This window comes from Lygodium microphyllum, chromosome 24 (genome assembly GCF_053477565.2).
Source record: "Lygodium microphyllum isolate KBCC chromosome 24, Lygodium_microphyllum_v1.1.10, whole genome shotgun sequence".
In the NCBI taxonomy this organism is placed as follows: Eukaryota; Viridiplantae; Streptophyta; class Polypodiopsida; order Schizaeales; family Lygodiaceae; genus Lygodium; species Lygodium microphyllum.
In genome coordinates this window covers 89,805,057-89,826,671 of record NC_141158.1, presented here as the reverse complement: position 1 = coordinate 89,826,671, position 21,615 = coordinate 89,805,057, and the positions used below count along the sequence as shown (strand labels likewise).

General features: G+C 44.6%; 1 protein-coding gene across 3 annotated transcripts in view; it reads left to right on the top strand.

Annotated features, from left to right (window-relative positions):
• LOC148015344 (transcriptional activator TAF-1-like) overlaps positions 1 to 21,215 on the top strand; it is a 68,424-nt gene extending 47,209 nt beyond the window's left edge. For 2 of the 3 annotated variants that reach the window (XM_087665928.1, XM_087665932.1), the window contains 4 exons: positions 19,941 to 20,185; positions 20,269 to 20,346; positions 20,421 to 20,546; positions 20,631 to 21,215. In XM_087665928.1, coding sequence (XP_087522054.1) covers positions 19,941 to 20,185; positions 20,269 to 20,346; positions 20,421 to 20,546; positions 20,631 to 20,681 — 500 coding nt within the window. In that variant the 3' untranslated portion in view covers positions 20,682 to 21,215. The remainder of the gene's footprint in view (positions 1 to 19,940; positions 20,186 to 20,268; positions 20,347 to 20,420; positions 20,547 to 20,630) is intronic. The other variant, XM_087665931.1, reaches the window with a different exon arrangement.
• The last annotated feature ends 400 nt before the right edge of the window (positions 21,216 to 21,615 follow it).

Below are 21,615 nucleotides of genomic sequence, written 5' to 3'. Positions count from 1 at the left end.
ATCCTCCAATTTGAAGTAATTTTCCAACAACAATACCCCCCCCTCAAGAGCAATATGCAACTTTTTTCTCATTTCTGTGGTGAACATATCATCGACATGTTATATGAGACTGATAAGATTTTGTCCGTCATGTTTGATGTAGATGGTGCTCTTTGTTATAGTGTTTTGAAAAGCTTGCCTTGGGCCTTACAAAGCCTTATGCGAATTAACATACATTTCCTTCTTGATCGTTTTGAACAAAACAAGGTGGCTGAATACGTAAACTTATGAATCCCTATTTAAAAAGCCCATTTTAATTTCCAACTAATGCATATGTCATCCATGTGTGTAGCTAGAGCAATGATTGTGTTTATGGTTGTCATCCTTGAAGTGATGCAAAGGTTTCTCTTAGCCAATCCCTTGCTTTGATAGTGGTTGATGTTATATCTTAGATGTGAGCCTTGCATTGAGTCAATGAGGGACATTAAGAGTTGTATTCTATATTAGGAAGAAATTTTCTATCATAACAGGCCTTACTCTAAGAAAAGGTGGCAATACCCTTGGGGTGGGAAAAAAAAGGTGGTGATACCTTTGTAGTCTAGACTCTTTGAATCACCAATTGATTGCCCACCTCCCTAGGTGCGACGATCTCTAGTAGTAATATAAGATGTAGTTCTGAAGCTACCTCCTTGGGTATGCCTCATTATCTACAACCATTTTCTAACATCATTGTTAAGTGGATCTTCATCAACAATTGAGTGATGTGAGCATTCATCCTAACCAGATGGGGATGTGAGTAAGAGCTGCCCTTTGTATCTATCAATTGAGTGTGAGATAGAGGGTACTAGTCTTTGCCCTTCAAATCAAAAGAGAGGTGAGATATATGAATCTAAGTGTTGTACACATGAGCTGAGCCTCCCAATTCATAAAGCACAATTTGTTCTTTGCATGTCACTATAAGGCTCCCTAACCTTTTGCTTCTCGTAGTTATATCGACATAGGGCGGGATGCATGTCTGCATCTTCAATTGTGCACAAGGCATATGAATTTTGTACAAGTAAATGTGTGGATCAAATCAATGGGTGTAAGGAATTAGGTTGCTCTCCTATATGTTCTTAACAGAAAAGATAGTACACACTTTCACCTATATGACTCAATTGGACACATGTGATCGGAACTTGAGCATGCTAGAGTTAGACTTACACACAGAAATGATTAATGCCTTTAAATATGGACTAGATCTGCTAGAATAGATAGTTACAATCAACAAAATGGCATGATCATGAAATGTTTGTACAATGTGGATGTGTATATTGAAAAATTAAAATGCATATGTTGTTGCATAGATAAGTCATAGGAAGATTCCAACACTATTTTTTGTAATATACTTGGAAAGAGCTTTCATGTGATACCTATATTGGAGGGGAGATCCCTAAATTTTAGTAGATCCCCAAGTTTTGGGAGCCTTGAATTGGCCTAAAAATGCATAGTCCTTAAAAATATGGATGATATTCTAAAAATAGTAAGTATTGTGTTTTGACAGTGCTTACTAATTTGGTAGTTTCTATTCTTGATAGTTTCAATCCAAAAAGAAAGGCCATAAAGAAGAGAAAAGTGAGAGAACACTTGTGACACAAGCTTCCAAGTATCCTACCATTTGTCACACCTCATGACATGTATCTAGACACTCGTCTTGTGCTATTTCACTTTTCCTTTTACACTAACTCTCCCCTTTCTTCTATGAAAATAGCTCATTTTCCCTTATTCTAGATAATTTTTCCTTGCTGTAAACTCATGTACAACACTTAAAGATAGCCTAAATTCAGCTCCATCCATCTCCATCATCATCCTCTACTTGTTCATCATCGAATATGTCCATATTTTCTCTTCTTTCAGTGGTGTTCATAGAACAGTAGACCTATAAATATTAGTAGCCGTGTGTCTTGCATAGTCATCTCTTGCATGTGAGCCCCAATTTGAGTTAGATGGGGATATTAGGAGCTGTGACACTCAATCTATTATGTGTTTTTGATGTAGAAAGCAGCTTTGTTTAGAGCATGCATGCTTTTAAAAGTTGGTTTTAGGTGTGCTCACATCGGTAGTGGAGAGTTTCGTGGCCTTTGCATTTCTTTTTTAGTGGCTAGAGAGTTAGTTCACATTGGATAGGGGCAATCAACATTATTTTATTGCAATCAACATTATTTTGACTGGGATTGCATTATTTTATTGCCAAAAATGCAGTCAGCCGTTTTTTTGGGCATTTATGGATAGTAGTTGGCAAGTTTCATACTTTTCTAGCAATTTATACTGCTCCTCCACTTAGCTGCCACCATTCATTTGTAGATCTTCAGCGCACTTCGACATTTGTGACACTCCTCCATTTTCTCATGTTGCCTTCCATCATCAGCCTAATCTAGTGCCCTCATTAATGATTTGGGTTGTGTGCAAGGGACTAATAAGTCCACCTTTGTATTCAACCTTCATTCAGGTTTTATGCAGATTTTCTTCTTCCATTGTTTTCTTTCATTGCAATCTTTCTTTTCCCTTATCTTTCCATGAACGCATATTTTCTGCCCTTGTTTTGGCCTTCTACAAAGTGTGAGAGACATTTGCAACCTCTCTTTTTAGGGTGTAGCTAATTTTCCTTCTGTTCGAGTAGCTCAACATCAAAATGGAGCAGGTTTTTGTGTCATTGTAGGTCTAAAAGAGTTATGGAGTTGCACCACGATGCTTTTGATGACTTAGATGAGAAGACCATTAGTCTTCCTTGAGTAGGCAACTCCATTAGCTAAATCGTCGCAAAGAGCGATGCTAAGATCGATGTCCAGAGTCTTATCCTTGCTTTGATTGATCGAGAGGATTAGAGACCCCTTTTAAGTTTTTCCCTTGCTTCTCTTCATGTATCTCAAAGGGCTCGCACTTCATGACCCCACATCAATGTAATGAATACACGAACGATTAGGCATAGGTGCCTTTACTCCCAACATGGCCACTCCTCCAGAACTCCTAGTGCTACCAAGCTTTCTAGCATGTGGGCAGAATGCACTCTCCCATTTGTACCCATGAACATCTAGCAATCGACCCCTTTTACATTCATGTGTTTCTGTATATAAGGCTATGCCCATATTTTGAAAACTATGCTCAAAATATCTGCCATCTAGATGCAATGCTCCATTATAGTTCCATTATGACATCCTAAGTTTCCCATAGGCCGCGCATTGTCACTATGACTGATGTTTTGCAATAATCACTCTGCCATCTCTGTATACTGCATATTTTCCTTCCTTTCGTACCTCTAGAATCCTAGGCATGCTTGCCCTTCTATGTTCTAGTTGGGCAAGTGTCAAATCCTCATCGAGGTATATCTTTTCCCCTTTTAAAGCCCCATGTTTTATGAGAAAAGCTCTTTTTTTATTCAATAGGATGGAGGACATGTGGGATGAACTTGTATCCCTTGGCAAAAAGATTTCATCGAAGGACATGGCAATGATTCTTATTACTCATCTATCGCCTCCCAAGTATGATATCTTCTATAACAATCTACTTACCTCTAGGATTTGCCTTACGAAAGCTTTTACTATTGGTTCGAAAGGGAAAAACAAGCAGGCCAAGAACATGGAGAAGAAGCATGTTAAATCCTCGGGGTCTTCTTTGGGCTTTGACATCGAAAGAAGCCTAGATCCTTACACTATGGGAGGTTACTCATCCTGAAGAGACATGTTGGAAGAAACACCCTCACCTTTGTTTGAGAGCAAAGGATGGAGCTAAACTATTTGAGCCTTCCTCTACCTTTGCTCCAGTTTTTACTCATGAGTTTGTGTTTCTTCACGTCCATGAGATGGAGGAGCCTTCTTCGTCTCTCGTCTTATCTTCAAAGAGGCCTTCGGTCATTGATAGTAGTGCATTGAGTCACATGACTTGAGAGGAGATTTGCTATAGGATCTTCGTCCATCCGAGGGTATAGCCACTGTTGGTGACATTCGTTTGGTGTCTATATTAGTGATGTTGGCACTTTGCCGTTATTGCCCTTTTGTCCATTGAGCTCCATTTTGGAACTCCTATATATTTCGAACTTGGGCTTTCCATTCCTTTTAGCTCATGGCCTTACTAGACTTAGAACTCGAGTTGTCTTCACCAAATAGGTTGTCTTTATTGAGGGATCCTTCTTTAGGAGTCATTTATAGTGTGCCCACTCATTCCTAAGAGACGTGCTGGAAGAAATAGCCTTATCTTCCCCTGAGATCAAAGAATGGAGCTAAATCATCTAAGCCTTTCTTTATCTCCACTCCAACTATTACCCATGAGTCCATGTTCCTTAACATCCATGAGATGGTGGAGTCTTCTTCATCGGTTGTCTCATTTTCAGAGAGGCCTTGGCTCATTGACAATGGTGCATTGAGGCATATGATTGCGTGAGTAGATTTGCTACAAGATCTTCATCCATCAGAGGGTATAGTCACTGTTGGTGACATTTGTTCAATGTCTATTAGTGGTTTTTGGCACTTTACCATTATTGCCTAATGGTCCATCAAGCTCCATTTTGAAAGTCCTATATGTTCGGGACTTGGGGTTTTCTACTCCTCTCAGTTCATGGCCTTACTAGACTTGGTGCTTGGGTTGTCTCTATCAAGCAAGTTGTTTTTATTGAGGATTCCTCTTTAGGGGCTATTTTAGTGATACATTTGCAAGGGAGGTGGCTATATAGGCTCCATTGGCCTTTCATTGTATAGGGTTCTCTGAGGCAGTCTTGCATAGCCACACCCGTTCCCGATCATACACTACCTATCCCACTACTTTCATCCCATCCCTTGTTGAGCTAAAAATGCATTACAAACTAAATGTGCACAGGTGTGAACACACCCTTAGCACTTGTACTTTCATATATATATCTATCTAAAAACCTAAAGAGGTACACTCTCATTATTGTATCCACAAGTAGTATTCACTCTTCCCGCTACTCTCCTCTCTCTCTCTTCGTCTTTCTGCTGCTAACAATCATTGTGTGTCTCGATCCCCACGCCCTCTGAGTTGGACAGCCGTCCCGAGTGCGCATGAAATGCCAACGGAGCTTCTGACTCGCCCTGCACTTGCCCTACACCTGGTCCCATCAGCCGTGGAGGGAGTGGATGATGGAGATCTAGAGCTTTGCTAAAGTTGCATGTACTGAAAATTTATCTCTGCCAAAAGCCTCTTGACACCGCGCCTTCGAGATATTCCATCCAGTACGACTCCTTATGATCTCCCATACCTTAGAGCGGTCTGCTGTGGGCTCCAGTACTTGGCGTATGAGTAGAGCCTCCAAACCGACCACTGCGCACGACCCTGGCTCAATAATGAATATCGTGTCTTGTATCTCGGCCTCATACAGAAGGTGACGGCCTTGGCTGATTGTCCACTAGCAGAAAGCTCCCCATGAGATACATCCAAGGTTGGGTGCTATATAGCAAAGGATGCGGCATGCTTCTCTCCACACGAGGTGCGCTGCCTCACATGACCAAAGGTAGTGCTTTGGGTTTTCCAAAGGCTGCTATCTACAATACTTACAATCTCCCTCCTTTTGCATCTGGGCTAGCCAACTTCCCACCGCCAAGCCTCCATGTGCCACTAACAATAATAAATATGATGATGATACCCTCCTCGGCCTCCAACTATCCCATAGGTGGTGCCAGAAGGTTTGTCGGAAAGGCTTTGTGATGCTGTGCTCCGCCCAGTGCGTGCTACGTGACGGCACCCAATCCATGTCCTCTTGCATCAGTACATGTCTGTCAATCTTGGATGTATACTCCAGGAACCTCGATGGCTTCTTGGCGACCGCAGTGGCAAGCTATAGCCACTCTCGCGGATCCCACTCCAGCTCATTAAGTGGCATGCTCTCCTAGATCCAGAGGCGCCACTCCCTGAGCTCCTCCCAAAAGACATAAGGGTCCAGCCGCCATGTCTTTCCCTGAAGCCCAATCACGCGAATCCTCCTCCATGAAAGGAAAGCTATTCCCTCATCTTGCTGTCCTCTGTCAAGAGCCAGACGCCCCCCCTCCTGCACGGTGAAGAAGGTTTCAGCTCTCGAACCGGGGGAGCAAGCCACTCCTGAGGTATTGCTGCGTCTATCTCCCTTCTCAACTCCACTTCTCTTTGGTAGCTTGATACTCGCTGCAACACCTCCTCATCCACCATCCTGTTCACCTGCCGCCATGTCCTGATGGTACGAGCCGGGCCGGCCTCCCAACCAGCCTACTGGATGTGGGGACGCTCGCCAATCTGTGCCCCTTCTTGATCTTTGACCTGGGGGTTCCAGATCACCGGCTGATGGTCTATCTTCTCCTGGCAGCCTTTCTCAAAGTCTAGTAGTACGACCAGTCCCTGCTCACTGTGCTGAGTCCACTCTGTCACCTCAAAGAAGGTGAATACATTGTCTAGGATGCTCTTATCCTGGACAAAGGCTGTCTGTGTGTCATGGATGATGCCTGGAAGCACAGGGTGTAGTCACCTACCAATCATCTTTGCCAGTGTCTTATAGGCCATTGACAATAAGGTGATTGGTCTCCACTGGGAAAGCTCTAACCGGTCTCTCCGTTTGGGGAGAAGACTGATGAGGCCTGTCGAAAGAGTCCCTGGCATCTGTCTTGAAGTGAAAATCTCCTGGAAGGCCATCAATAAGGGGTCCTTCATCACCTCCCAATAGGTAGTGAAGAAAGCCTTAGAAAGGCCATCCTCTCCTGGGCATTTCTCCGCGTCCTGTGTATGGAAAGCCTTCTCTAGTTTCTTCTCTGTGAAGGGGGCTAGGAGGGAGCATACCATCTCCTCTGTGACGAGGGACGGGATGTGATCCTAGACCTGCTGTCTACATTGCTGTCCTCTAGCTGAGGCTCTCTCCTGCCGGAAAAGGCGTTTGTAGTAGTCGGTGGCAATCTCCATCACCTCGTCTGGGCTAGAACGAGTCCTCCCATACCGATCCCGAAGGCTGCGTATCTGCTCTCGAGGTGCGGGGTTGTTGCACCTGGAAAAACTCCCTGCACATCGTGTCCCCCTTTTGCGCCCAGAAGGTTGCAGAGGTGCAGAATGAGAACTCCGAGCGCTTGTCCTCTAGGCGGGCGATGGCAGCTTGCGCGCGCACCTTATATGCGTGGAGGGTGGGATCCCCTGGTGCCTCCTATAATAATCTCTGCGTGGCTGCAAGGTCTCGCCGGAGTGCTCTCTCCTCCTCCCAGCTGTGCTTTTTGGCTTGTAGGGCTGCCTCCTAGTAGATATTGCTTGACTCAGCTAGGACTTCTGCAACCTCCTCTGCGATCCGGTCCCTCCTGCTCCACTCCCTGGTCCAGATCTACTTAATCTGGCTCTTCATCTCCTCCCTCTTATAGATTGAGTCAGGGATCCGACAAGATCGTGTGTCTAGGGCAGATGCTGGGTGATCAAGTGTTAGGAGAACCAAGCAATGATTGGACAAGGTGGTACCCCGACTTGGCCTCTACGAGAGCATTCCCACTCACCCACATAGAACCTGTCCAACCATTGCAGCAGGACTCCACCTAGCCACCTATATCCCCAAGAGAAGTCCAACGACCTCTCTCTCCTGTCGAAGGCAGGGTCTGTGGAAGCATCACGTGCTCCTACTGCCAGTAGAAAGACCTCCCATGCCTCCTGCTCCTTCCTAGCCATGCTCTGGTAGTTTCTGCCTCTGCCGTGCTATCCTCTAAAGCCTTTAGGTTGTTGAAGTCTCCAACAATCCAAGAGTCCACCTTTGGGAGTCCTGCTGTGATCTCCACCCAGAACCTGCCATGGGCATCTATCAACCAAGTTGAGAGGCGAGACTCCGTACACTGGTAGAAACGGGCCGCTTGTGCCAGGGGCCACTCGATCACATCCATTAGCGCTCTCCACTCTAGGGGGCTCGAAAGATAATGCTCAGATGACGGACCTCGGTCCTAGCCCACCAGTTAATGTCCATCATGCAACTTGGCCACGGCTGGGAGAAAAGTGCCAGTCCATCTTCTCTCATCCACTGGGAGATGTGGTCTGCGACCTGGCTCTTCACCTCCTTCTCTATCTGAGACGTCGTCCATTCTCCTGTGTGAGAGGTCTGAAGGAAGAAGGCGTAGTTTGATCCATCCAGTGGTGCTAGTAGATGGACCTTGCCGCTCCTAGACTTGCATACCACAAAGATTCCCACCTCCAGGAATAGTGGGAGAACACTCCGCGCTCCGTCACTCTCAGGTAAGACCATAGCCCACTGCGAAAAAACTCCTGCGGTAGTAGTTGTGTCTCTCGGGAAAGTGTGACGGGCAGCATGGACAGATGAACTGGTGGCCGTGTGGGGGGGAGGGAGGGGGGACTAGACTACCGGTGGGTAGAGGATGTTGGCGTATGGGGTTCCTCATCTCATGTGGGAGGTGGGGGAGGGTCACCTGTGCTGGGTGGAGATTAGGGGGGTTGGTAGGCGGGGGTGATGGTGGGGAGGGGGAGGATCGAGGGATGGTGGGGTGGTTGGAGGCACATAGCAAGTGTGGAGGGAGGGCCGGTAGCTCTAGGGGAGGGGGGGTGTGGACTAGGGTCAGGGGGGAGCCGTGGGGAGGGGGGGGGGAGGGGGTGAGGGATGTGGGCCCTTGGGTAAGTCGGCCTGTGACACCTCCATGGGGGGTGGATATGTTGGCCTGTGGTCTTGTCGGGTAGGGTGAGGAGAGCAGGGGCTGCGTGGTGGTCTGCTGGGGGGCGATACTTGCCCTCCTACTCTCTGCTATCGTGGCTGTGTCCGAGGGGCTGCCTGCGGCCCCCCTGCTGTATCTCTCTTTGTCATCTATGTACTTGTGTAAAACCGTCCATGTCCACGTGTGGGCCTGTCGGCGAAGCTCCCCTAGCTCCGAAGCGCGTGCACTCTACTGCCTGGTACCCAAAGTCATGGCATCGCAGACACTGCCTTGGTTGCCCAATCACAATGACCTGTTGCTTGAAGGAGTGTGCGCCTGCCTCAATCTCGAGCAACTGTGGTATATTCTTGGTCTCTTTCATTGCCACCCGTACCTTTGGGACTCCTGTTGTTGTCACTGTGTCCACGAAAGAGGTGGGAAGGACAGTGCCGAAGAGCCTTCCAAAGTCTTCCACAAGCTGGCGATACTCTATCGCCAGTTCCGGGAAGAGTAGGGTGACCAGGTGTCTAAGAAAACTGTTGTGGAGCGCGAATGCCTTCATTGTGGAGCAACTGTACCAGGGAACCATATGGATGATCCCCCTCATGGAGGCATAGGGTGAGCTAGCGAGTAGCTCACGTGCTGCGTCTTCTGAGGCGAGTTGTACCATGAAGATCCCTTGATCCATTAGAAATGCCTCCACTATCTGTGCTGTGCCGATGCGCAGCGTGGAGTGAAGCCAATCCTGAAGTTAGGCCCTGGAAGGAGAGTGTCCTACTACGTGACCAAAGATCGTTGTTTCTTTAAGCTCCAGCTCTGTGGCGCGGATGACTAAGAGCTGTTTCTCAGAGAGGACGATGCGCAAGGTGTTTGACTAGGAGGCACTCGTAGAATGCACTGGCGTCTGACCAGAGGTTTCCATTGTGTGTCTTTGTTGAGGATCTACCACTCACGTTGTTGCGCTATCGGAGGGGGGGGGGGATGTTGTTGCAGAGGAAGGGAGCAATTGGAGGGTAGGAGGGCCAATGCCGAGGAGGAGGGGGGGGTGGGGGGTGGGGAATGCTTTTTACACGGTGGGAGAGGTGTTGGACACTGCTGTAGGCCAGCTCGTAGCGAGGTGAATGCGTGTGTTAGGCTTGTCGGACAGAGCCGCGGGCCACAGTACGGGAAAAGGCGGAGGGGAAGGCGGGGGGGTCAAGGCGAAGGGGCAAGAAACCAAATTCTCGGGTGGGAGGACAAGGCGCGGGTTCAGGCGGGGGGAGGGGTGGGTTTCTAGGTGGGGCTGATCAGGCGATGTGAATGAGGTAGGGGAGGCAAGGCGTGTAGGGGAGGAGACAACGTGGTGTCAAGTAGAGGCAGACGAGTCGCTGGGGGGAGGGGGGGGGGGAGGGGTCGCGCTGGGGGGAGAGGTCACGCTGAGGAGAGAGGCGGCGTAGAAGGCAAGGGGGATGGCGGGGGAATAGCGAGACATAGGCGCATGCCATGGGACAGTGGCGGGGGCGTGCTGGTTCGATGTCGGGGGTGAGGGAGCTGCGGCACGTCGGTAGGAGCCTAGAATTTCGGAGGATTTCTTTGTTGCTCTAGATGGTTGTGTAGTATGATGACTTGATTGTTACAAGTGACCATGCCCAGAAGGTCGAAGAGACGAAGGCAGCCTTATATCAGAAGTTCGAGATGACGGATTTAAGACTTCTCCATTTCTTTTTGGGCCATGAGATTTATCAGACTCAGAGGGGGATTTTCATCTCTCAGTAGAGGTATGTATAGGAGCTCTCTGTGACTTTTGAGATGGAGGATTGCAGGTCCTTTTCTTCTTCTATGGATCCGAACTAGAAGGCCACTTCACACTCAGATTCTCCTTTGGCGGATGCTACCCGCTATTGTCAGCTGATTGACTCGTTGATTTGGCTCCTCAACACACAGGTTGATCTATGTTTTGCTGTAGGTCTCTTGGTTGGGTTCACGAGTGAACCTCAGTAGGTGCATTGGGAGGTTGCTCAGAGGATACTATGGTTTTTGAGGGGGATCTCTGACCTAGGGATTTACTATCCTGCAGGTGCTTCTGTTCTTGTCTTGCAGGTTGGAGTGATTCGGATTGGGCTGGTGATGTGGACCCAACCAGTCTACTACAGGCTATTATTTTACCTTGGGTGTAGGTGTTATTTCTTGGGGTAGCAAGAAGTAGCCTACCTTAGCCCTATCTTCGACTGAGGCGGAGTATCGGGCCGTATCTTCTACCACATGTGAGAATGTGTGGCTCCAAAGATTGTTGGAGGAGCTTGGCTGCTCTTGGACTCGTCCTACTATTCTACGATGCAACAATGAGAGCTGCATTGCTTTGGCACGGAATCTCGTATTCCATGCCCGGACGAAGTACATAGAGATCCAGTACCACTTCATCTGGGAGAAGCTTCTAGATGAGACCATAGATGTGGAGTATTGCAAGACGAAGGACAATCTTGCAGATTTGTTTACGAAGGCGCTTCCCTAGGCTCTACTTCGACGACATTCCAGATCGCTCAGCCTTATGCCTCATCTAGGATTTGAGAGGGGTGTTAGAGATTGTCATCCCTCGGACATGCATTTTTCTCGGTTAGTCTATGTACACATGTAGTTTCCCAGCCGGGCAGTCATTCAAGAGTGGTTTGGTATGTGGAGTAGTGTTTTCATCTATCAGTGCCACGCTAGCAGCCAGACACGCTGAAACCAGTCTATGACTCACATAAAGTGGTAGTTCCTTCAATTAATACCTGGTCTTTTCACACACACACACACACACACACACACACACACACACACACACACACACACACAGAAAGAGACCTCACTCCCTTGCTCAACACCAGATTGGCCCCGAAGTCCGGTGCCCCTTTTGGTATTTCTTTTTCAATTAAAAGATGGAAAGTTACAAAAATGAAATGTTCCAAAATACATAACCTGTGAACAGTTAGTTTTCATCTTTTCTGAGTAAATCCCAGCTGCATAAGGACAGTACAGCATGACCAGAACAACATCCCTTTTAGGAAAGCATTTTCTGTGACTATAACTTAATGATTCATGTGCAGAATTACAGTCTGCAAAACTCTGTATTCATTGTTCTTACTGTCTAGCATATCCAGAACAACATCCCTTTTAGGAAAGCATTTTTTGTGACCATAACTCAATCATTCATGTGCAGAATTGCAGTCTGCAAACCTCTGTATTCACTGTTCTTACTGTCCAGCATATCCAGAACAACATCCCTTCTACCCTCGCATCATTCCAGCAGTAAAACAGTCCCACAAACAGCACTAAATTAGAGCTGAAAAACCCTGTTCCTATGTGGCATGGTCATCACTTTCTTTAGTTCTTGCATTGGAGAAGCCAACAGGTGCTCTTGAACCTAGATAGTGAGGCTCTTGCCTCAACAGAAGTGCAAAGAAAACACAGAACTGTACCTTTGATAGAATCAGCCCATCATGCATAGCATTTCCTCTGAGAATAGAGAGAGAGTTGACCAAAGGGAGCAAGCTCTACCTCCGTATATGAGTCAGAGATGAAGAAGTACTCTCCAGAGCTGATAAACTTGCATTAATTTGCCCTCAACTCCTCCAAACTTCATTCTCAGATCTGCCCCTTATGCCTATTACGTTATTTTTAAAAATGCTCTCTCTCTCTCTCTCTCTCTCTTTTGGGAATTTTTGCCACATGGCATATATGTAACAATTTTCCCATTTAAACCTTCCAGTCTAAAATTCTCCATGATCGGAGCGAAATTTGACCTCCACACAGACTAGAGAATTAATCCTCATGCAAAAACGAAGATAATGACGAGAACAGATTTTGGGGTCCAAATATAGTAACTCCCTAAATTTTAGGGATGGTGGCCCCTGCATTCCTCAAGTTGTTCTGAGCAACTTTTATCATTGCAACCACACGAGAAAGTGTAATGTGGCTCAGTTATGGTGACTTTTATTCCGAGAGCATTCTTACATGTGCATCTTCTGTCTTGGCAAGGCTGATTGTCGTGCACCATCTCCAGTGGCTAAGCACATAGTCCCAAACCAGTGGCATTCTATTCTTCAGTGCCCATTCAATATGGAAGTGGTCCTAAGGCTCAGACAAACCGTTAGTCCAATTTGTCCCAATGGCTGCCTCTTTTGGCCATGCAAAGATCCCAGCTTAATCCAAGAGAACTCTAGGGGTAAAAAGCAACAACAACGAAAGAAAAGAAAAATAAAATATTTATATAAGTAAATAAGGAAAGCAACTGCAAAAAGTATCACCACTTGGTGACACACGCAGGTTGCAGTCAGATTGCCACATGGCAGTCCAGTCGGCCAGATTTCAGCACAGTCAGCTGCATTTAATGCAGCCGACCTGACAGTTTTTTTAAACTTTTTCTTCAGGCTATAAATAGCCTGCCACCAGCACACACTCTCATTCTTGCAGTTGCAGATTTCAGGGCAGAGATTGGGCAGATTGCAGCAGACTTCGAGGTGTCCAGCAGGGAGACATTGTCAAGGTCGAGATAGGCAGACATACGGACGATGCCCGTGTATATATCTGCAGATCTTCTTGTTCTTTTGTCTCTTTCTGTCTATCTCTCTTCTCTCTGTGTTCACCCTACTCTCGTAGTCTTGGTCCCACGCTTCCGCATCGCTGCACTATGACAGGGTCGCTCATCTTCAACCCTATCTTACATCCATTACTTTGATATTTCCATGGTTGTTATGTTCTAAATAATTATCATAGATTCATTGTTATTCATTTTCTCCATTTTCCTGAAATATAAAGTCTCGGAAACAAGCGAATACTATAATTGCTGAGTATACTATGTTGTTTGGGGTGTATTATAGTCACTTTGGTTAGCTGGCTCTTGTTTTGTCCTTGTTTGGTTAGTGTTCCTATTTTGGGGCCTAGGATGGGTGCCTAGATTTGTTTTAGGATTTGTTGCCTATTTATAGGCTGCCCTATTAGTTAGTTGACGTCATTTAGCCATTAGCCTACTTCTATTTCTTGCTTGCATTTTCCGTGCACTCTCACTGGAGTTACAAATTATAGCATTGTGTAGGGCTCATGGGCCTTGGGCTAAGTTGTATCAGCCTTTGTTGCCATCAGTCTTTGTTGCCATCAGTCTAAGTTCGTCTTTGCCTGGGTTTCTACGGTACTCATGAGACACCTTGGAGAAGGGGTCTCATTGATAGGATGCGCAAAATCAAATTGGACAAGCAATAGAGACTAGCATATTTTCTTTAGCTTGGGTTTAGGTACTATTGCTTGGAGCAGCAAAAGATCGGCATTGTTGCTTTTTACTGTACAAGGGTAGAGTATAGAGACACTTGTATGGCAGTCTAGGATTCTATGTGGTTGGGGCCTATGGTTATTGGTTTGTGATAGATAGATCTACCTAGCCATAGTTAGGAATATAGTGTTTCATGCTCACATGAAGCACATTGAGATTCTGTATCACTATGTTTTGGAGTGGATCCAAGCCAAGAGTTGCAGCTGGTGTATTGCGCTAAGGAGGACATTCTGGCAGACATCTTCATGAAGGCTCTTCCATTGCCTTCACTTTTTCCTAAGTTGTGCTCATTCTAGTGTGTACAACAAACACCGAGACAAAGAAACTCAGCAACATTGAAGAAGAAGATGAATGAAGAATGATGAATACTGAATCATGCTGAATGAATCATGTTGATACAATGGAGCAAAGGTCAAATACGAGGGCAGATTCGGGAGGGGGCAACAAGAAGGACAAGAAGGCCAAGATCAAGAAGAAGAAGGAGCATGTTAAATATTTGAAATCTTCCTTGGACTCTAACATAGATTCAGAGAAGCCTAAATGTGCACATTGTGGAAAGGGCACTCATGCTGAGGAGAAGTGTGGGAGGAAATATGCTCACCTTCGTTTGGGAGTGAGGGATGGAGCTAAAACATTAGAGACCTCCTCTACTTCTTCACCAACTGACATTGTTACACATGAGTCTATGCTCCTTTGCGTCCATGAGATGGAGGAGCCTTCTTCATTGGTTGTCTCATCTTCAAAGAGGCCTTTGGCATATTGATAGTGGTGCTTTGAGTCATATGACTTGTCGAGGAGATTTGTTGTAGGATCTTCATCCATTAGAGGGTATTATCACTGTTGGTGAAATTTTTTCGATGCATTTTAGTGGGTTTTGCACTTTGCTCCTATTGTTTGCTTGTCCATCGAGCTCTGTTTTGGAAGCTCTGTGTGTTCAGGACTAGGGCTCCCCACTCCTTTTTGTTCATGGCCTTACTAGACTTGGTACTCGGGTTGTCTTCATTGAGCAGGCCATTTTTGTTTAGTTTTCTTCTTTAGGAGCCATTTTAGTGAAAGATTGGTAGGGGAGAGGGCTTTATAGACTCCATTCCTCTTTCATTGTATGGGGTTCTCCGAGCAAGTCTTCCATAGTTGCACCGATTTCTGCTTGTCACCCTCTATCCCACAAGGTCCATCCTATCCCCCACCATCTCTTGTGGTGGTACAATTTTGAAAGCAAAGGTGTCAGTTGTATCAGCCCGCCATGGTCAAAATTATTGAACTGCAACAGCAACTTGTGCAATGGGGAATTTTGCAGACTTTGCAATGTTGGGTATCACATGTAATGAAGAGCCATTCTGTGTTGAAGATGCATTGGAAAATGAAAATTGGTTGGCTGTCATTCAATCAGAGCTAGACAACATTCATGAGAATGCTACTTAGGAGTTATTTGATTTGCCATAGGGCAATTGTGCCATTGGCACAATTTGGGTTTTCAAGCTGAAGCACAATGCAGATGGCAACATGGCTCGAGACAAAGCTTGAGTTCGTTGCAAAGGTGTATGTCCATAAGCAAGGGATAGAGAAGAAACTTTTGCACCCATTTTATGCATGAGAACCGTATGCACAGTCATTACTTTGGCTACACTTTATGGATGATATGTATATCAATTGGATGTCCAAACAAACTTCTTGAATGTGGATTTGCATGAAGAGGTTTATGTCACTCAACTTTTGAGATACCTAAATCTACCTTCCAAATTATTATATTTTTTTGGCTCATTCAACAGCCCCGAAAATGCATTTTTGTTTTTTGTACAATGCGCGATACTTTTTTTGGCTCCAACATGCTGTATAAGTGGAGACATAGTGTGCAAATCATCTTCATCCCTTTTGTTTCCAGGCATGTTAACGCTCCCTTGCCAATCTACCTCCCTTTGTTGTAGGTTGCTGCCCTCTTTTTGAGCTGTAAGAATGACCAATAGAAGCTGGAGAACACAACTATTAAACATTGAGAAGAATGAATAGTGAAGTGAGAATACAAGAACTCAAAGAATGAACAAACATGCAATGGAATTCATAACACAAGACATGAGATTTACCATACAACCACATAGGTAATGGCACATGTGATGACTAGTACTACCTATCTCTCTCTCTCTCTCTCTCTCTCTCTCTAGATTGATGTGATTTGATACTATGAGAGTATAGGAGGAATGAAGCATAAATAGACTACAAAACAATATTCAAGACAAATGGACTAGCCTTAAGTAAGCAACCCAATTACCCATACGGATGCCCTAACACAACCTAGTAAATGTGCATGAAATGTATACCACTAATACCCCATCTTAGATCCATAGTCACAAGTGACGATCTTTTTTGGACTTACAGATTTTGGGGACGGTAACTTCTTTCCGTCCCATGCCTCGTTCCATGTAACACCAATTCCTCCCCATCCCTCGTTTCCCATCCCCATTCTGTTCTGCATTACTTTTGACTATGCTTAGATCATGTGTGATCAATACAATAAAATATACAATGATGGGGAACAAGATGCCCCTAGGCTCAATTACCATGTCCCGTACCACGAATGATTTGCCAAAATGTTGTATCATAGTACATACAACAATGACAAAGCATGCACCATGGATACTCTAGCAGTGCGTGCTAGTGTTGGATGTCCCTTGGAGGAAGCACCTTAAGTTGATGATCATACTCAAACCTTGATCATCGAAGGTGGAAATAAGCGAGATCTCTATGTCTGTCATGAACAACCTTCCAAAAGCACATCATGACATGATTCTCTGCCTTCAGCTAGATGTGAACCCTATGACAGTAGGGCATGCCCAATAGTAATCATAGCCCTCGAGTGGTATAATGTAAAACTTTCCAAAGTAAGCATAGCTCTACACATGCAGTGTGCACACAACTTGCCAATTTTAGGAGTAAATGGTACAATAAGACCAGGATAAGCCATACTTGCCTCACTCTCAAATCCCATCTCTTTAGTGCTGATTCCCAACTTGCCTACTAACTTTTGGAGAAATAAAATTTGCCCAAGCACATGGGTCAGAGGAAATCAATGCTATCTGATCCCTAACTTTGCCCTTAACTTTATTGCATCTCTAGTAGGCTTCTTGCCCACCACATGAAGCACTAATGTGGTGGATGGATTATGCTTCTTGACTTTTTGTTGCTCCTTAATCATTGACTGTTCGTTTTCTCTTAGGACATTCGCAAGCCATGTGATCCTTTCTTCACAAGTGAAGCACTTATTAGCTACTTGAAAACCTTTCTCTATTCAAAGTATTTCGAAGTACTATTTTGGTGGTTTTTCTTCTTAGCATCCCTATTTCCGTCGTCGTTATTTTGGACTTTTTCTCACTATTAGTCCTACTAGACTTAAACCTGTAAACTTTTCCGGGAAGTAATGCATCCCCAATAATTTCACTCTATATAAATTGTGAGATACTAAATACTTTAGTCTTAGTGCAATAGTTGTGCACTTCTTTTGGCAACCCCTAAGAGTATGTCTAAACTTGTTATTCTATGCAGACTTGTACATAAGTTTTCAGAAGTAAATGGCAGCAAAGCTGCCTGAAATTGCTTGTTATAATCTTGAAGACTTTCATTGTTGGCTTCATCTAACTTGTGCCAGCTTGTCTTTACATCCAGCTTGAAGCAGTAAGCCACATAGATGAAACACTTGTGTGAACACCGCACAACATTCCCCTTAAAAAAGGTGGCGGCTGTTCATCTACATCCAACTACTATGGAAAAATAAGAGGTTTTAGCTTGTTCTGTGTTTCAAAAAATGTCTCAAATTCCATTGATTGTCCTCCTTTTAGTCCTTGGCCTTGCTGATGGGTTTCAAGTTATCATACACTAGTGGCTGCAAATATTGAGCATAACTAACATTACCAATAGGTGTTTGATCTACTAAACCAGCCCCATTCACTTGACATCTTGCATACCTGCACTGCCTTGCTTATTAACATGCATTCTACTTGGAAGAGTTGGATGCTTGCCAATGCTACCATACATTGTATTCTATGCATTATGGTTCCTTGGCAAACCTTACTTAGCTTGTTCAATGGCCTCTATAGCCTGAAACATTGAACCACCCCCAAAATACCTGGAATGCATAGATGGCTTTGGCATAACTTGTTGTCCTTTTTCACTTGTTGCAACATATTAATTTTTGCATTTAAATCATCACCAATCACTAGAGTAGAATTCGGCAAAGCAGCACTTTGCATAGCAGGCATATTAGATGGTTGTCCATCAGTTTGCAGAGGACTATGTTCTTGAACCATACTCAATTCCCTTGCATTTGAACCTTGTTTCTTCCCTTGAGTTTTCAAAGAAGGAACTGATAATTCAGTGAATTTGGGACTCTTCAAAAGTTGAGCAATAGTTGCAACATCAGAATGTTGAGCAAACTTGTAGCTGCATTGACCAATTGTGCTCTGAATAATGCATCCTCCTCATCTTCAGCCTTCCCTGGCTCATGAGACTCAGAAACATTTACATGCATATGCCAATCTTGTGGCTATCCATCCAAAGCATCATCAACGTGCTGTCATTTCCCTTTGGATGATGTCAGATCCTCATACAAATCACAACTCTGAGACATCTTTGCTGAACTGAATTGCTGATATCTGATTTAGGTGCTTGCACCAGAGACAAGCACATGGCCATCTTCTTAAAAGATATGTTGTCCTGGCAATGGATCCATGAAATTGACCTTCACACTTGTGAAGGGCAATAATTAACTTGCAAAGGCAATTTAACTAAACCTCAGTTTCAGTGATAAAGCACTTCACATGGGGGAGAGCTAGAAGACTTTTGCCAAAGCTTGGTGTTGATTGCGGACTGTAGTATTTCTTTAAGATTGCTAGAGCCATTCGTGCAATTTGAGTTCAAAGAACTTGATTTCTACTCTGAAACCTTGCCTCCAGCCACTATCAGATTCTAACCAACATCTTGTTCTTTTACCTGCTCTTTACAAATCAGTCCAGGCCTACTTGCTCCCTAAATCACAAACTGCTCTCAGCAGTTGTGATTAAAAGACTCCAGAGCTAACCAGATCTGCCTTGAAAACTCCAACATTTATATAAACTCCCTGAAAAACACATGCAGGTAGATCGAGCCCCTTACCATCGGCAAATCATGTGCCCTTAAGAGAGAGAAAGTACTGGACATAGCCTGCATGCAACCCTAGATAGCACGTCTACACTGAATAGAGAAGCTTCATGCTATCACTAGTACCAAACACTTCAACTTAGTCCTGCACGATGCTATTCAGCCTAGATCTTCGCATGCATGGGAGAGAAAACAGTTTGTTTCTTGTGGCAAATTGCACAAAACTGGGAAAAAAGGCTTGCACGCAGTCCAAGACAGCTGTCAACAGCAAGATTGGTGCTCACTCAGGAGAGACAGAATTGCTCACAGGCTGCATGCAAACTAGACAGCAAGACTACACTCTCCAAATTATCCAATGGTTACTAGCACAAAACCTCTTCCAGCCTTACACATTACTGTTCTGCTTTGGCCATGCTTGGAGGAGATGATGCTGCAATCAGCATGGGTAGTGTAGGCTTTAGGTTTTTGTGGAGGTAGCTGGCCTCCTATGCTCGGCGGGGTAGCTGGGGTTCCCTTGGACCAATTTGTAAGTTTATCTTCACATTAGTTTTGCATAAGATAAACTGGTTTTGTGTGTAAACTTACTCAAAGCTCAAGGCTTTCTCCATGCTATTGAGCCTAGACAGAGCATGGGCACGAGAAAGCCTCGGGTTTTGCTTACAATGGTCCCACTACTAGGCATTTCCACTTTTCACAAACACCAAGCCTGCCAGAGTTTTTAGGCAGCAGGGTTTTCTCAAGGCTTTAGCTCCAGACTCCTCTGCTTGTAGGATTCCTGGAAGCTATCAAGCATCTTCCTTTCTTCAACCAGCTATGCACTTTATATGTAGTAGCAGGAGTGTAATAGTAAGAAAACACCAAATGTCAACAAGAAATCTGTATATATCATGTTTATTAACCTCTACATAAAACACTGATGTTTTTCTGTGCAGCTGCAGGGACAAGGGAAAACCGCAAGACTGAAGCCCAAGTACACAGTTTTGGAGAAAACTTGGATATAGGTATGGGCCCAGCAAGTATTACACATGCAACCATCCCCTCCTTGAATAGTGGCACGGAGTATTGGAATGGGTCATCTGCCATTCCGGGCTCCCAAGAAAGATTGCGGCCAGATTGTACAAATATGGAATTGCTTAATCCCAGTAACTATGGGGACTCGGGAGAGATTTATTTTCAGGTAAGCTTGTCAATGCAATTTCGTCCATGGATTGTACTTGGAGGGCTTTTGTAGAATAAGTAAATATAGGGAAAAATGTATAGGATCAGCGGGAAATAAAGAGGCAGAAGCGAAAAGAGGCCAATCGTGAGTCTGCAAGGCGATCGAGACAACGAAAGCAGGTAAAGCATGTCAAATTCTTTATGATAAGTTGCAAAAATAGATCAAATGTGTGAACAATCTCAAACATTGACAGGCGGAGTGTGATGATCTTGCAACCAAAGTGCAATCTCTTACTGCTGAAAACAAATCCTTGCAACTGGAGGTAGACCGGCTTAGCAAGCTTTGTAGGCAACTTGCATCTGAGAATTCCTCTTTGCTTGTAAGTTGGCTGTATCTAATGATTGTTATAATAGCTAGGAGCCCTCCTTTTTAATGTTCTAAGTCTTGTTCTTTATGATTGCAGGAGCGCTTAGCAGGGTTACAAAATGGACCTGAGGACCACATTAGAGATTAGGTGACCGCAAGAAGCTGGCAAGACTGTCTATGTACATGCTTTTTCTGTGCAACTATTATTTGATACGGATAGGTGTCCAGTTCTATTCAGCCTTACATAAAGCCAGAGATGATGCTCTTGATGCTCCAGACCCTGCCTGTCCGAGCCCTACTGTATGCTTTGTTTGTTTTCAGAATGTAGTTGCATCCTATTAAGAAGCTGATGCTACTGCTCAAAGCCCAGAAATTGAAGATTGCAGTTCAAGTAGAGGACCCTGGTTCCCAGCTTGGAGTGGGTGTCTTGCTTAGCTACCTCTTGGCTCAAAGCCCTCAGACCGCTCCAAATTTTTTGCCCTGCTCATACTTTCTTGTATCATAGAAGCTTTAGTCAGTCAGTCTTGGAAGCAGTTCTGGCCTTTTCCATTGAAGACAGCTGTGGCTTGGTTTAATCATGTAGCTTTATATACCAATTTTTGGTTAATTTGATGTTTCATGGGTTTTTAATCAGAAAGATGTAAGCTTAGAGCTTCAGACTACATAAATCTATTTCCACAATATTGTAGTGTCATATACTACTGCCATGGGTATACTCTGTTAAAAATCAAGCAGCAATACTGTGGGGAGAAGCTCTGAAAGATAAAATCCTTAGGAGATTCGTGTGAGTCAAGATTGCACATAGGTGAGTTTCATACAGAAACAAAAGGCTTCAGTGTCATCAGGTTATCTCCCTATCCTGGAAATTATAGAGGCAGGTAACGCTATGAACTAGCTAAGACAATGGCAGAATGATGACTTTTTAGGATGTATAGCTTGTTCATATATAGGTCCTTACATATGATCAGTGTGCCAGTGGGCTAGTACAATAAGGGCTTCGTAAAGCAAACTTACCTTAGCTAAGAATATTTTGTGAATGTTTCAGTGACATGCTTTGTTAGGATTTGGCATGCAGCTCTACC